At 42.6% G+C, this 15,966-nt stretch overlaps 1 protein-coding gene across 2 annotated transcripts; it reads left to right on the forward strand.

Annotated features, from left to right (window-relative positions):
* The first annotated feature begins 24 nt into the window (after positions 1 to 24).
* On the forward strand, positions 25 to 12,754 carry Fcf1 (FCF1 rRNA-processing protein). Of its 2 annotated transcripts, XM_021178695.3 has the most exons (8): positions 25 to 114; positions 357 to 424; positions 2,103 to 2,174; positions 3,221 to 3,369; positions 8,418 to 8,490; positions 9,766 to 9,853; positions 11,692 to 11,786; positions 12,620 to 12,754. In XM_021178695.3, exons 1-8 carry the CDS (start codon positions 112 to 114, stop codon positions 12,666 to 12,668), a joined length of 597 nt encoding a protein of 198 aa, XP_021034354.1. In that variant the 5' UTR covers positions 25 to 111; the 3' UTR covers positions 12,669 to 12,754. The 2 variants fall into 2 exon arrangements, with proteins under 2 accessions (XP_021034354.1, XP_085686680.1); XM_085830554.1 differs by lacking the exon at positions 25 to 114.
* The last annotated feature ends 3,212 nt before the right edge of the window (positions 12,755 to 15,966 follow it).

Genomic DNA, 15,966 nt, shown 5'->3' on the forward strand with positions numbered 1-15,966 from the left:
TTCCCAAAGTAGCTTCCGCCTCCGGGTTGGCCTTTGCCGGAAAGAGCGTGGGGATGACGTAAAGTGTCGCGCTGCGAGCGATTCCGGAAGAAACAGGAGTGCGGCGTGAACATGGTGAGCGGAGTGGGAGAACTTTGTCAGAGAGCTTTGGGGAGCAAACGGGAGCTCAGCCTTTGGCCAGATATAGACTCGGCGCTTCCTTGTTTGTTTGTTTGCTTAATTCCATTCTGGCCTGAGTTCGAAGGGAGTAGGGAGGGAGACTGGGTACTGTTTGGGGAGAGAAGGGGCAAGAAAAATAGGAGAGAACTTTAAAAGATGTTTTCAGCTCTTTTTAACTCGAAAACTTCTGTTTCAAGGGGAAGCAAAAGAAAACAAGGAAATATGCGACTATGAAGCGAATGCTCAGTCTGAGAGACGAGCGACTGTGAGTGGTCAGAACCAACTGGTTTCTTAAACTGATCAGAACTGCAGAAGTCACGATGGGCTAAGTAGAAACATCTGATGTTCTGGTTTCTTAAACTACAGAAGTCACGATGGGCTAAGTAGAAACATTTGATGTTTTTTTTTTTTTGTTTGTTTTGCTTATTATGTCTTAGGTCTGTGTTGCATGGAATTATAGTCACACATTCGGTGGGGCAAGGGCATGGTATCGTTGTGGGAAAGCCGGTGAGGAGGTCATACCATGGCTGTCTTCAGGTCCTGCCACCCAAGTTTAAAAAGGACGATGGGAAAAGTCCAAGTTAGTCCCATTTTATAAGTTATAAGAATTCAGAACCTTCCCGGGCGGTGGTGGCGCACGCCTTTAATCCCAGCACTCGGGAGGCAGAGGCAGGCGGATTTTTGAGTTCGAAGCCAGCCTGGTCTACAGAGTGAGTTCCAGGACAGCCAGGGCTATACAGAGAAACCCTGTTTCGAAAAAAACAAAACAAACAAAAAAAGAATTCAGAACCTTAGAACAAGCTAGAATGATATTCCCATTATAAAGAATACTCAGCCAGTTTCTCTGTATCCGTGAAGACTGGGTAAACAGTTAATTTGATGAAGACTGGTCTTTTTTGTGTTTTCGGAACAAGAGAGTGGTCATTAGAACCTTCAGAATTATTATTCTCAGCTTCGGATGTGGGTTTTTATTTTATCTTTTAGGAACAATGTCCCACTGATAACTTCCTTGTGTTGAGTCTTTATTTTATTCGTGTGTTATGTTTCAGGCCTTTATAAATAACGTGGAGAAACTTTCCTCCGAAACTTGTGATTTGAGTCCTTTTTGGTTTGGTTTGTTGTTGTTGTTGTTGTTGGAGACAGGGTCTCACTAAGTAGCCTTGGCTACCCTGAAACTTGATATGTAGACCAGACCTCAAATTTTTAGGGCTCTGTCTGCCTCTCTCTCTCTGGAGCTAGGAGGGCCACCATGCCTACCTTGGGATATTCAGAAGTCTTCAGCAGGTTAATAACCTTTTCACGGCCTCTTACACGTGGTTTTTTGTTTTTAGCATATATTGTACATAACAATAGATATCATTATGTTATTTTTCAAGTGGGTATATAATGTACTTTGAGTATAATCAACCCCCATTTATACCAAAAAAAAGTTAATAATTAGAATTTATTCATTAAGAACATCTTGAGGAGCTGGAGAGATGGCTCAGCGGTTAAGAGCACTGACTGCTCTTTCAAAGGTCCTGAGTTCAATTCCCAGCAACCACATGGTGGCTCACAACCATCCGTAACGAGATCTGGCGCCCTCTTCTGGAGTGTCTGAAGGCAGCTACAGTGTACATACATATAATAAATAAATCTTAAAAAAAAAAAAGAACATCTTGAGTTTATTAGCCTTATTGATTAATTTTTATATTTTCTGGCTACTTCCTGCTCTATTTACTTGTTCTCATAGTATATGTTGATGCTAACATCACAAAGTCCACGACTGGATTTCTTTGGTAGCAGAAAGAGAATGGAACTTGAGGTGATAGAGATTGAGCCCAGGGCTTCACACGTGCTAGGCCAGTGCTCTACCATGGAGAGACAGCCCCAACAAACTGAAACTTCCAAATGAAATTTCAACTGCCTCATTTTTCCCTTCTCTGGATTTGCTTTTTTTGCAGTAAAGAAAAGGATAGGTTGAAGCCTAAGAAGAAAGAGAAGAAAGATCCGAGCGCGCTGAAGGAAAGAGAAGTGTGAGTACTAAAAGTGTCAGCTTGCCTTTCCACTCAGAGACTAGGAAGCAGTGGCCCTGGAAGATTCCAGGCTTCCCTGACTCCGCTGCTTGTCGAGTGAAAGTGCTATCGGTGGGCACATTCTCATCTCCATGCTTTGAGGTTTTGAATCCCATTGAGCAATAAATTTTCCCTGAAGGCACTAGGACTAAACTTTTTTTCTCTTCAAAAAAATCTTTTAAAACAAATAATTTCTATTTTTTGCCACATTAAAATGTCACAAAAGAGAGACTATATTGCCACAAATTGGTGAGGTTATATATTCTGGATGAAGGTCATTCCTTTAAAATAAGTACCTTTAACGTCATGAAAAATCTGAGCACATTTTGCATAATTTTATCTTCCTGCGCTGGATTCGCAGAGGCTGTATTGTCACCGCAGTTCCTGGTTCAGGAACATCATGAGGTTTTAGATGAGTAGTGGGCTCTGCTATGGTCCTAATGCTAGACAGTCTGTTTACATTCCATCCATCTTAGGGTTCTGAGAATGGCAACGTGCTATAGCATTGATTTTAATCCTGATAACTAGATTCTTTCTGTGCCTGGAGACTAGTCTCCAAATCTAGGAAGAGCTAGGTTTGGAATAGTTGTGTTTTTAAAGTTATATCAGAGCTTTCTAGTGGGCCTGAAAATAGCAGGCTGTCAACTTTCCTTTTTAAAGTTTCTTTAATTATGTGTATGTGTGGCCACGGATGTGTCTCTGTGGGCATGTGCACATGAGTTTGGGTTTCTGGAGGCTGAGGGTGTAGCACCCCTGGGGCTGGAGTTACAGGCAGTAATGAACACTCAAGGTCAGCGGAGGAACTACGTCTGCGTCCTCTGAGAGCAGTAGTGCATGCTTGTAACTGCTGAGCCGTTTACTCAGCCCCTTTCCTGCCTGCAGTGAACAAGGGGAAAAAGGTGTTTATCTATAGTGAACTTTCTCAGATACTTCAGTTTTCATTTCGTTAGCATCAGAATTATCAATGTAGACGTCAGCCTGTGGTCTTATTTTCTTTCTCCTTTCAGCCCCCAGCATCCTTCCTGCTTGTTCTTCCAGTATAATACACAGCTGGGTCCACCTTACCACATCCTTGTCGATACCAACTTCATCAACTTTTCCATTAAGGCCAAACTGGACTTAGTGCAGTCAATGATGGACTGTCTGTATGCCAAGTGTGAGTATCGTGCTTTTGTGTTTCTGTGACATCTGGACAAAACAATCATGCTGGTGCAAATCCATAAAGAGTGGGAGTGAAGACCCAGTAAGTTATCCAAGGGCCACTTAGTTTCCAGTGTACCTAGCAATGGCAGCGTTCACTCCGTCGAGATCTAATGCATGCTTGACTAGGAGTAATTAAATTCTCACAATTGGAAAGCAGTGCTTTCAACTCTCATTAGAGATGTCAATTTTGAGCCTGGGTTTTAAAATTCTGAACAAATGAAAATCTGTTTTTGGTATGTACATTTCTATTAAGCAGGATATATTCTCAATTCCAATCAACTCTAGGAAAGCTAAGTAAAGCCTATTTCCACTTAGAGGAACACAGCCAGAATTCAAACACTAGGCAGTTCTCATGCACGTTTATCCAGTTGGAGTTCATTTGTATTACATAGGACCTGTGGTAGCTTATGCCCCAGTGGTAGCTTTCCCGTGTTTATTTGGGCATCCCCTTCTGTCGTAATCCTGAGTGGGAAAAAGAAAGCTAAGCCGTATCCAAGAGAATAGCTTCCTACTAGTGAGGCGTGTTACGTTTTTGGGTGAGGGAAGTAGCTCAGCGGTTCAATAGTGGAGCATTTCCTAGTGTGTGAGGAGCTCTGAGATTAGTCCCTACCACTGCCAAACAGTGACCAAAAAAAAAAAAAAATTGCTTCATTTTATGATAGGTTCCTATTCATAAGTTGTTGCTCTGTTAAATGGACAAATGACATTCAGAGTGGAATGAATTACTATAATCAAAGGGAAATTTTGCATTTCTTTTTTCAAAAAGACACATCAGCATACATTGTTGCGGTTTGTCTTACTAAGCATCACAGATATGCTACATTCTTTTCTGCAGATAGAAAACTGTGGTAGCTGCTGCGAGTAGGTCTGTTGCCTTTTGGGTTTTGGTTTTTTTTTGTAGACTTTATTATTTTATGTGTATGTGTGTTACCTGAGTGTGTGTGTTTTCCATGTGTCTGGGGTGTTGGATCCCCCTGCAACTGGAATTACAGATGGTTGTGAGCCACAGTGTGGTACTGGGCCCTCTGCAAGAACCACGAGCACGCTTAACCACCCTACGCTTTTCGGTAGCATGTGCCCATTTATGTCTTCATCATAGTTTCATAATTCTCACAGGATTTACAGGATGTAACAATTTTTTCCCCCCCAGGGATGAGGGTTTGAAACAGGGTCTCACCATGTAGCTCTGGCTGTCTTAGAATTCTCTGTAGAGAATGGCCTCAAACTCAAATAGACCTGCCTCTGCCTCCCAAGTGCTGGGATTAAAGGTGTGCTCCACCACTGCCCCGCTGTTCTTGTTTTTTTTGAGACAGGGTTTTACTCTGTAAACTTGGATGTCCTGGAACTCACAATATAGACCAAGGCTGGTTTTGAACTCACAGTGATCTTCCTACCTGTTGTAGGATCAGTGTTTTTTTTTTTATGTTTACTATTATAATTGTTTTAGGTCATTACAAACTAAGCCAATATAAAAATAGCCAACATATCAAATGATGTGTAGCTTTTTTAAAATTTTGTTTTAGTTTTGAGCTTCCATATGGGTGCTGGGAATCAAGCCAGAGTCCTCTGAAAGAACAGTTGGTGCTTTTAACCTCTGAACCACCTCTCCAGGCCCTATGTGTAACTTATTATTTTAAGATTTATTTAGTATATAGTTTCTGCATGTATGTATGCCTGCACACCAGAAGATGGCACCAGATTTCATCATACATGGTTATGAGCCACCATGAGGTTGCTGGGAATTGAACTCAGAACCTCTAGAAGACTATTTCAAGCTCAGCCATCTCTCCAGCCCTATGTACAACTTCTTACTACTCCAGTATTCCAATGGCCCACAGCCTACCCATCTTTCTCCCTTTCCTTAGGCCTCCCTGTTTCCTGACACACAGCAAAACTCTTAGCCTCCAGTGGCCTACAGATGTTCAGGGGGAAGGAGTATCAAATGTGTTTCCCTGTAGGTCAGAAGATATACATGTCAGCTGAAGACCTACACATGCTTTTGCTTGGGAAGGTGTGTTAGGCTGAGAAGGAAGCCAGGAGTGATGCCATACACCTGTACTTCCACCACTCAGGAAACAGGAAAGGGGGTTCAAGGTCAAAGAAACATCTTGAAGATTAAAAATATCACTTCAGTGAACATGTGAATGATTAATTAAGCAAAATATCATTGTTGTTGGTAAGGATAAGTTTTAGTGGTCTGGACAGGGATAACAATATCAAAATTGCTAAATACTCCCTTAATACAGAGTTTAATAGAGAGCAAGATCCTAACTCCTCAGTTCTGTGAATGTGAAGAGAAGTGAGGAAGCTACAGGGGAAAAAAAAGAGAGATTGAAGAGTTTGGATTATGAGGTTTAAGGAAAGACACCATCTCCATACTATAGAGGAGGTGGAGCTGCAAGTGCTAACGTGGACCTGTAGTAAGTTATCCAGGAGGCAACACAAGACAGTAAGTCACGACGCTCTATAGAGTTTTCAGTGTGCACAACACTTCCCTCTATGGGAAGAAGACACTGAGACCTTACTTCCTAGAGCAGAGAATCAAAGTCTGGCTTCAAAGGACAGGCTGACTCCTGACTCCTACTAGTGGTTTATAGGACTGGTGACTTTAAGCTAAAGCTAATCCTAATTTACATTTTATAAAATCCAAACCAGGAATATAGCTCAGTGGTAGAGTGTTTGCCTAGCATATATGATGCCCCAAACCTAATACCCAGCACCACACACACTTGAAGTACAAAGCCAGAGAAACATAGGGCTAAAAGGTAAGACAGGAATGGGAAGTGGGACAGACAGCTCAGTGTATAACACTTGAATGGTGTGCACATGATCCCTGGCTGTTCTCCAGCACTGCCCCACCACACACCAAAAAGGTACTAGGCCGCCTAAGAATCATACTAAATCCTCTCTGTCCATGCTTTATAAATGAAATTTAAAAATAAATAAACAAACCCAGGTGACTGCACACCTGTTTTCAATATGGTTGATACACATTTTTCAAGTCTTAATATTGAGATGGGCTGTTCAGCAAAAATGGTTCTTTGAAAAATAAAAGTGCTGGGGGGTGTGGCAGGTTATGGTGATGGAGAGGTGGCTCAGCAGTTAAAGAACACTTGTTAGTCTTGCAAAGGACCTGGCTTCAGTTCCCAGCACTCACATGGTGACTCACAACTGTCTGTAATTCCAGTTGCAGAGGATCTGATGTCCTTGTCTGACCGCCACAAGCACCAGGCATGCACATGGTTGCACATATATGCAAGCAAAACATTCATCCACACTAAATAAATATTTTTAAGAGGAAATTTTTAAAAAATACACTGGGCTAAGGAGATGATTCATCTGGTAAAGGCACTTTGCAGCAAGCCTCCTGAGTTGGAGCCCAGGAGCCCAGGTTTTGGAGGAGAGAACAGACTCCTACAAGTCAGCTTCTAACCTTCACTCATGCACATATATAGTGCATGGTCCCAACTCCCCCAATAAATACGTGGACATAATTTAAATGTACACTGATGCTTTTGAAAGACAAGCAGAGAAAAACTGAAAATAAATCTGAGAATAGAGTGGAGATACTAGGTCAGTGAATTTAGGTAGTTGTGGAACCAGAAGGTAATGTGCGCTTAAAGAAGGCTAACTTCATAGCCATCTGACAGTAAAAGCGTGAGGCCTGTAACAGAATAGGACATTGGCTCCAAGAAGAAACCCCAGTTCCTTTAGTCATTCACCTTGATGTTTTCAAGAGTCACTCAAAGCACTGTTTTGTTTCTGGTCACGACTCTAGAGATCATATTTTAGGTGCCTGTTGTTGGTTTTTGCATTTAATAATCTACCTTGAGCACTTTGCCTTATCTATAGAGAGTGGCCTCATCTTTGTGCGTTTCGTAGTATTCAGTAGTTTAACCATATAATTTTATTTGTCTTTTGGGGAGGCTGTTGTCACTGTTTTGAGACAGGATCTGATGTAGTCCATGCTGCTCTAGAATTTATTGTGTAGCTAAGGATGACCTTGAAGTACTGAACCTTCAGCCTCTGCCTCCTAAATGCTCAGCTTACAGTTATGCATCACCTTCCGTCAACCCCACATGCTGAGGATTGAACCTAGGACCTCCTGAATAGGAGGCAAGCACTGTACTGCTGAGCTGTGTCCCCAGCCCGTGTTCACTGGACAGGGTCACACCAAATTGCCCAAGATGGCCTTGAGCTATTTCTGGCCCATGCTGGTCTTGGACTTTCAGTCCTCCTGTATCAGCATCTAGAGTAGCTAGGCTTACAAGCCTTTGCCACTCTACCCAATTCTCTTAGGTTTTTTGTTTTTTGGGGTTTTGGGGTTTGTTTTGTTTTGTTTTTTGACAGGGTTTCTCTGTGTAGCCCTGGCTGTCCTGGAACTCACTTTGTAAACCAGGCTGGCCACGAACTCATAAATCCCCCTGCCTCTGCCTCCCAAGTGCTGGGTTTAAAGGCGTGCACCGCCACCACCTGGCTTGTTTGTTTTTTTTTTTTTTTTTTTTTTTTTGGTTTTTCGAGACAGGGTTTCTCTGTATAGCCCTGGCTGTCCTGGAACTCACTTTGTAGACCAGGCTGGCCTCGAACTCAGAAATCCGCCTGCCTCTGCCTCCCGAGTGCTGGGATTAAAGGCGTGTGCCACCACGCCCGGCTGTTTTTTTTTTTTTTAATTATTATTTTTACCTGCATTGGTGGCTTTCCTACATCCATGTCTGTGTGAGGGTGTCAGATTCCCTGGAACTAGAGTCACAGACAGTTCTAAGCTGCCATGAGAGTACAGAGATAACCCAGGTCCTCTGAAAGAGCAGCCAGTGCTTTTAACTACTGAGTCATCCCTCCAGCCCCATTTCTTTTAGTTCTTACTGGTGATTTCAGTGGACTTAATCTGCTGACATTGCAGAAGTCTACAGGAGTTTTACAGACTAAACTAAATATAATTCAGAGATATCTTTACAATCTCTGTTCCTAATTTCTGGGCTGTGTTTTGTTTGTTCCTTGCAGGTATCCCTTGTATAACTGATTGTGTAATGGCTGAAATTGAGAAATTGGGACAGAAGTATCGTGTGGCACTAAGGTAAGAAGGACTTAGTCTAGATTGCAGACTGCAGATATTTGTACCTCATCTCTTTGCTAATGAAAGATTTCCTGGCAAGTTAGTTTAAATTTAAAATAAATAAATAAAAGACTGGAGAGTTGGCCAAGCAGCTAAGAACATTTACTGCTTTCCCAGAGGACCTGAGCTCAGCTCGTCCTAGCCATGTTGGGCAATTCACAACCACCTATACTCCACATTCACTGTTTGCTCTCCCACAAGAATGGCAGCTGAAAGGAGCAGGGAACTAGAGAATGTCAGGAAGACCTGTCTCCATCTCCTCAGGACCCTAACACCCACACTCATTCACTGACCCGCACTAGTGGGGCTTAGCAAGGTCCTCTTACGGTCATACATCCAGTCTCTTTTCATAATCAGGCAGACACAGAAAAATGTATTTAGCTTTTGTATTGCTGATTGGCTATGCCATAGTGACCGCCCTTATGCCTGTCTTGCAATGTACTTATGTAAGACAATTTCCTAAAAATGTTAAGATGGATTTGATTTTCTTTTTTTTTGTTTTATTTATTTATTTATTTATTTATTTATTATATGTAAGTACATTGTAGCTATCCTCAGACACTCCAGAAGAGGGAGTCAGATCTCATTACGAATGGTTGTGAGCCACCATGTGGTTGCTGGGATTTGAACTCCAGACCTTCGGAAGAGCAGTTGGGTGCTCTTACCCACTGAGCCATCTCACCAGCCCCAGATTTGATTTTCATTGCTGGCTTTTCTCTCTTTTTCTTTTTCTTTTTTTTTTTTTTTTTTGTTTTTTTTTTTTTTGTTTTGTTTTGTTTTGTTTTGAGACAGGGTTTTTCTGTGTAGCCCTGGCTGTCCTAGAACTCACTCTGTAGACCAGGCTGGCTTCGAACTCAGAAATTCGCCTGCCACTGCCTCCCATGTGCTGGGATTAAAGGCGTGCGCCACCACCGCCCGGTTTAATTGTCAGCTATTGTTAACTGTAGGTTTGAGCAACTTAATATCTGAACCTCCTTCCCCTTTTGTAAAATGGAAATTACAAAAAATTGAGGAGAGTGTGCTGCTTAGTAAATGAGCCCCAGTGCTATCCGCCCATGGGTTTGATGCCCTTCCTTATGAAAATGAAAGTATGAAAAATGGTCTTCCAGGACAAGAACATGCCTCATAATCCCATAGATCACCTCACCACTTGCCTTTGCTTTGCTGGTTGGACAGAGAACAGTTTCAGATTGCTTGAATGTTTTCTTTAATCCACTTTTATCATGAGTCCTGCAGAATCGCCAAGGATCCACGGTTTGACCGATTGCCATGCACACACAAAGGAACCTACGCTGACGACTGCTTGGTACAGAGAGTAACTCAGGTATCCTCATCTCTTTTGAAATGTTTACTCTGCAGAGGTGGGGTTTCAGGGGCTAAGAGCACTAGCTGTTCTTGCTGAGGACCCAGATTCAGATGCCAACACTCACATAGGTGATTCACAACCTCCTGCTCCTGTAATTCCACTTCTCATGCCTCTTTTGACCTCTGCAGACACTGCACACACTTGGTGCACACATACACTGAGCATCCACAAACACTAGAGATATAATTGCATATATGTTTTTATCTAGTGATACAGTATATGCATATTATATAGTATATAAAACAGTTGTTCATAAGTAGCATAGACACCATTTACTTGAAAAAATAGATTTAAAAGATTGTGCTCTAACCGTAGTAGGAAGAGCATGTGTTTGGGATGGAAGTGTGAATTCAAAGCTCAGCTCCTTGCCCATTGATAGGCAGAAGTAAATCAATCTTTCTGAGTTCAAAGCCAGCATCCACTACATAGTGAGTTTCAGGCAAGCCAGGACTACACAGTGAGATCCTGTCTTGAACAAAACAAAAACAATCCCAACGCCTGCGGTAACTTAGTATATGATTTGGGATAGTGACTAGGTCTTTGTTCCACAAATCCCCTGTAACGTGTTTAAATGTATTCGTGTAGCTGTAATAATATATCACACCCTATCCCCTCCTCCCCAGTGGATCTTAAATAAGGTTCCATTTCCAGCCCATGCAGGAATGGCCTTCCTCCATCCTAACTCAGAAATGTTTTCTTCGTTTGGTCTTACTCTCTCCCAGGGTGCTATCACATATGTGCCCTGGGTTGATTCCTTTTTTAATTCTTCCACTCTGAACTGCTCACAAAACAACACAAGACTCTTGCATAAGAACCGCCCTCAGGGGGCTGGCGAGATGGCTCAGTGGGTAAGAGCACCCGACTGCTCTTCCGAAGGTCCAGAGTTCAAATCCCAGCAACCACATGGTGGCTCACAACCATCCGTAACGAGATCTGTCGCCCTCTTCTGGAGTGTCTGAAGACAGCTACACAGTGTACTTACATATAATAAATAAATAAATTTTTTAAAAAAGGAAAAAAAAAGAACCGTCCTCAGGTTGGAGTTGTAGCCCAGTGGTAGAGTGCTGCCTAGTATGCACCAGGCCTTGGCTTTAATCCTCAGCCATGGTACTAAAGAGAGAGGTGGAGAGGAGAGAAAAGAAGAAGGGAGGGAGAGAAAAGAGCCTGACCCTTACAAAAAAGAAAAAAGAATGTAGAGAGGAAGAGCATGGCCCTCGCTAAGGATGGGGTCATTGAATGAGCTCTCTGCCCTTTAGCAACTTGATTCATCTATGGGGCCACATCATAGCTGCCGCCACAGTAGTGAGTGTTCTATAAAACTCAATGGAGATTTGTACATGAAGTGAACTATAGCAAAATAGCTTCCAGCTAATAGTTAAGGTTAAGCTAAACTCGGGTTTTGAATCATAGAGATCCTTTTCCTGGTGAGGGGCTGCCTACTTCTGTCACTAAAGAACTTCAGAGTACACGTAAGCCACAGGGCAGAGGAAGGAAGACCTGTGCCCTCCAATCTAGGCATTTGCATGGAGTCTGTTGGGGCATTTTCCCAAAACTAAGGAATTGTCTGCCTTAACTGTAGCAGTGCCTCCCATGTGGGACAGAAAATAGTTTAAAGCTTATAAATACTTCTGACTTTCTTTCATAAAACCACACTGAGGCCAGGTAGCTTATATGTTTTATTCTATAAATATCTTGTAGATCTCTGAAACTTACTGTGAAAATGAGAGACCATTCAGTGGTTGTGTGTGCATATACTGTCTGAGTCGGTTGTAAGCATCAGTGGGCTTCTCTTTCAGCACAAGTGTTACATTGTGGCCACAGTTGACCGTGACCTCAAACGAAGAATCCGGAAGATCCCTGGCGTCCCTATCATGTACATATCTAACCACAGGTAAGAAGTTGCTATTGGAAAGTGATTAGCGGCACGTGGTTGGTCATCAGCTATAGTGAGAGAAGGTTATAAAGTTATAGAATTACAAAGGAATTACACTATCATGTTTACATAAGTTGAAGAAATGAGATAAAATAACAAGAATAGGAAGAAGACAAAGACAGGATTTGGATTGAAACAAAAATCAAATTGTTACATTAAGATGATTAGAAATGTAAGCATTGCTTTATACAAAGCATTATTTTAAGGCAATCTCATACTTTTGAGTAGAAATATCCTTTTTAAAGATTTTTGGGGGGGGAGGAGCTTGACTCTCAGCGTGGAATAAAACTGAGCATAGTAGAACACCTGTATCCCCAACACTGAGGAAACAGTGACCAGAAATTCAGGATCATTCTTGCTACTCCATGCATTTGAGGCCAGTTGAGGTGGAGAGGGGCTGGGAAGGATGCTCTTTATTAACACCTTGCCTGGGAAACTAACGGCTTGTCTTAATAAACAGACTGCTCTTCATCCTTCCTGGATGTTCTGGTGTCTATCCTATAAGAGCTTGTGTGCCCAGCTTTTCCATTTGGGAAGAGCACAGTATATTGATAAAAACATAGGCTAACTCAGGTTCTCCTGGATGGCAGGTCCTAGTTGCCTCTTGCTAATGCTGTGGCTCTAAAGAACAAAAGCAATATCAAGATTTTGGTATAGGTCACTCACTGTTGGGTCTCTCTGAAAAGGTTTCCTTGACTTTAAGATGACTTAAGAGTAAATGGTGGAGTGGCTCAGAATGGCTTTGTACCATACCTCCTCTCATAACGGTGTCTGCTTTCCTTCCTGGTCAGATACAACATCGAGCGGATGCCAGATGATTATGGAGCCCCTCGCTTCTAATTCTCACTCCACAGACTCTGCCTGCCATTCTTGGACCATCTCTCTCTTGTCAGTTAATTAAACACACTTTCTGATTTTTAAAAATGCTATGTTGTCTCAATTCTTAAAATAGCTGCATCTTTTTTTATTTTATTTTATTCTATTTTATTTTGGTTTTGGTTTTTCAAGACAGGGTTTCTCTGTGTAGCCCTGGATGTCATAGAACTCACTCTGTAGACCAGGCTGGTTTTGAACTCAGAAATCCCCCTGCCTCTGCCTCCCAAGTGCTAGGATTAAAGGCGTCTTGCCCAGCATCTTTTTTTTAAAAATTATATTTTTAATGTGTATATGTATGTCTGCATGCGGGTATGACATATTAGTGGAGGCACCTGTTAGGACCCGAGGCCTTGGATCCCCTTGGAGCTGAAGTCACAGGCCGTAAGGATGCTGAGAACAGCCACAGAGTCCATCTGCATCTTCTTATGAATCAGATGCTCCAGTGCTTGTTCACATAATTTGACTGACATAGCAAACTTTTAAATACAGCAAAACAACAGTGTTAGAGTAAAATATCAGGGGCAAGTTGAGAACAAGGGGTTTTTGTTGTTTTGTTTTTTAAAAAATCTTAGTATGATAGCACATACCTTTAATCTTAGCACTGGGAAGGCAAATGCAGGCAGATCTCTGTGGGCTCAATAGGCCAGCCTGGACTATATAGTGCCGTCTGGGATAGCTAGGACTTCATAGCCAGGCCCTATCTCAAAAAAAAACAAAAAAAAAAGGTAGTTTTTTGTTGTTATTGTTGTTTTTACTTCATTCTGTTAAGAGGGGAAGAAAAGATGTTTGTAGTAATTTCAGGGTTTTGTTGTTACTTGGTTTGCTTTTGATTTTTTAAATACTGTCTCACATTTTCCAGACAGGCCTCATACTCCCTGTATACCTGAATATTATCCTTGAATCTGGATCCTCTTACCTCTGCCTCCTTAATGTTGGGATTATAGGCATGCACCACCACACCCAGGCTTGTGTGGTGCTGAGGATCAAATCCAGTGCTTCTTGCATTCTTGGCGAGCACTCTTACCACCTGAGCTACACCTCCAGCTCCTGTCTGGGTAAATCCTAAAAGTCAGTGAGGCAAAGCAGATGAAACTCAGGGAGCAGAAGTGCAGAGAGACGTGGACAGTACAGTGGACTGACATACACATGGTTGGGCTGCTCAGATAGCTGCCAGAGTGTTTTTATGACTAGGTATGGGGAAATGGGAAGATGAAACACATGTGTCCACCCACCCCAGATAGGGAGCCCACAACAGACCAAAGCGTGGATAACACCAAAGTCCAACTCGGTGAAACTAGGAGTTTTGTTGGGAGTTAGAAGAATATGTATGGGTGATAAACGGGATGGTGGTAGCTCACACCTTTAATCCCAGAGCTCAGGAGGAAAGGGCAGGTGGACCTGAGTTCAAAGCCAGCCTGGCTTACTGAGTGAGCTCCAGGACATACAGAGCTACACAGAGAAACCCTGTTTTCAAAACCAAAACAACAAGAATATGGGTGAGAAGTTACAGGAGCAGACATGACTCAAAGACAGCTGCATCACCACAGCCCACCCCAGCATGGGTGACAGCTCACAAAAGCTGGGAACCTGAAGCACACTACAGCCTGCAGGCGGCTCAGCAGGTTGGAGAGGATCCTAGGTGCTTCAGTTGGTCTGAGCTCTTCTAAGTAGTTCAGCTGGTTTCTACTTTTGTTGCTTTCAGGACATGGTCTCTCTGTGTAGCCCTGGCTGTGATGGAACTCACTCTGTAGACCAGGTTGGCCTCAAACTCAGAGATCTGCCTGCCTCTGCCTCCCAAGTGCTGGGACTAAAGGCATATGCCACCATGACTGATTACACACATACGTGTGTGTGTGTGTGTGTGTGTGTGTGTGTGTGTGTGTGTGTGTGTGAAGTTATGATTTTTGAAAATTGTATAAGCTAGAAACTTTGAGTGGCTTACTATATTCTAATTCCCAGAGACCTAGAGAATGTAGGGAATAAAATTCCATAGTATCTATAGCAGTCTTTAAATTTGTCAGGAAAGAATGAGAAGAGTGTGAAAGGGCTTGTTTAAACAGTGGTGCTGGAATGACAGCTCAGTGGATAAAAAAAGCACTTGCCACTAAAACTGAAGGCCTGAGTTCCATCCCCAGAACCAGTGTAAAGTTATCCTCTGACCTTGATACTTGCACAGTAATGCGCATACATTCCCTCCCTCTCGAACACACATAATGATGATGATGATGATAATCAACATTTAAAGCACGAGAACCAGCAGAATGGCTCAGTGGGTGAGAGCACCTGCCGCCAAGCCTGACTCTCTTCAGTCCCCAGCACCCACGTAACAGAAGGAGGGAACAAATCCTGAAAGTCTCCCTCTGATCTCCACATGCACCATGCCATATGTGTAAGCACACATATGTGTATACACCAAATGAATAAAATGTATGGGACAAAATTAAACAATGCTATTCCCCTGATAGGGGCTGGAAATACCTGAGGTTGAGAGAAGCTCTGATGGAGGCCTGCACAGCTAGAACTGACAGGGCAAGCAGGGAAAGGGAAAACCATAGGGGACCTTTCCTACTTCCCTGTTCTGCTTCACTGAGTCCCCCGTCATATTTTTTTTTCTCTCCTGCTTTGTATTGTTTTGTGTAGCACAGCACACAAGTGAGGAGGCCGAAAGCATAAATGTACAGCTCCATAAATTCCAAATCTGCAAACAAAGCAAACAGCTGTGAAATTAACACTTGGTACAAAAAACCCAGAACATGCCAGTATGGAAACCTGACTAGTCTCCTTCCTTCTCTGGAAGGGCAGTGTGAAGCAGTACATGTACTTCTAACAGCTTCTCAGGCAGGCAGTCCTGGCTCACGCCTTTAATCCCAGCACTCGAGAGGCAGATACAGGAGGAGCTGAGTGTGCCTGGTCTACAAATTGAGTTCTAGGACAGGCAGGGCTACACAGAGAAACCTTGACTCGAAAAACCTAATTAATTACTTAATTCTGTTTTGAGACAAGGTCAAGTATGTCATCCAACTTGCTGTGTGTCCAAAGATGGACTGGACTCCTCATCCTTTCACCGTGCCTTCTACACACTGGGATTGTTGGCATGCTCCACTCCAACCAGTTTTGTAGGGTGCTGGGGATCAGATAGCTTCATTCATGCTAGGCAAGCACTTTTAACTAAGCATATCATAGTTTTTAAAAGATTTTTTTATTGTTTGTTTGGTTTGGTCTGGTTTTTGGTTTTTGGTTTTTTCGAGACAGGGTTTCTCTG

Source organism: Mus caroli, unplaced genomic scaffold (genome assembly GCF_978045245.1).
Source record: "Mus caroli unplaced genomic scaffold, Mus_caroli_1 scaffold_14, whole genome shotgun sequence".
NCBI classification, from domain to species: domain Eukaryota; kingdom Metazoa; phylum Chordata; class Mammalia; order Rodentia; family Muridae; genus Mus; species Mus caroli.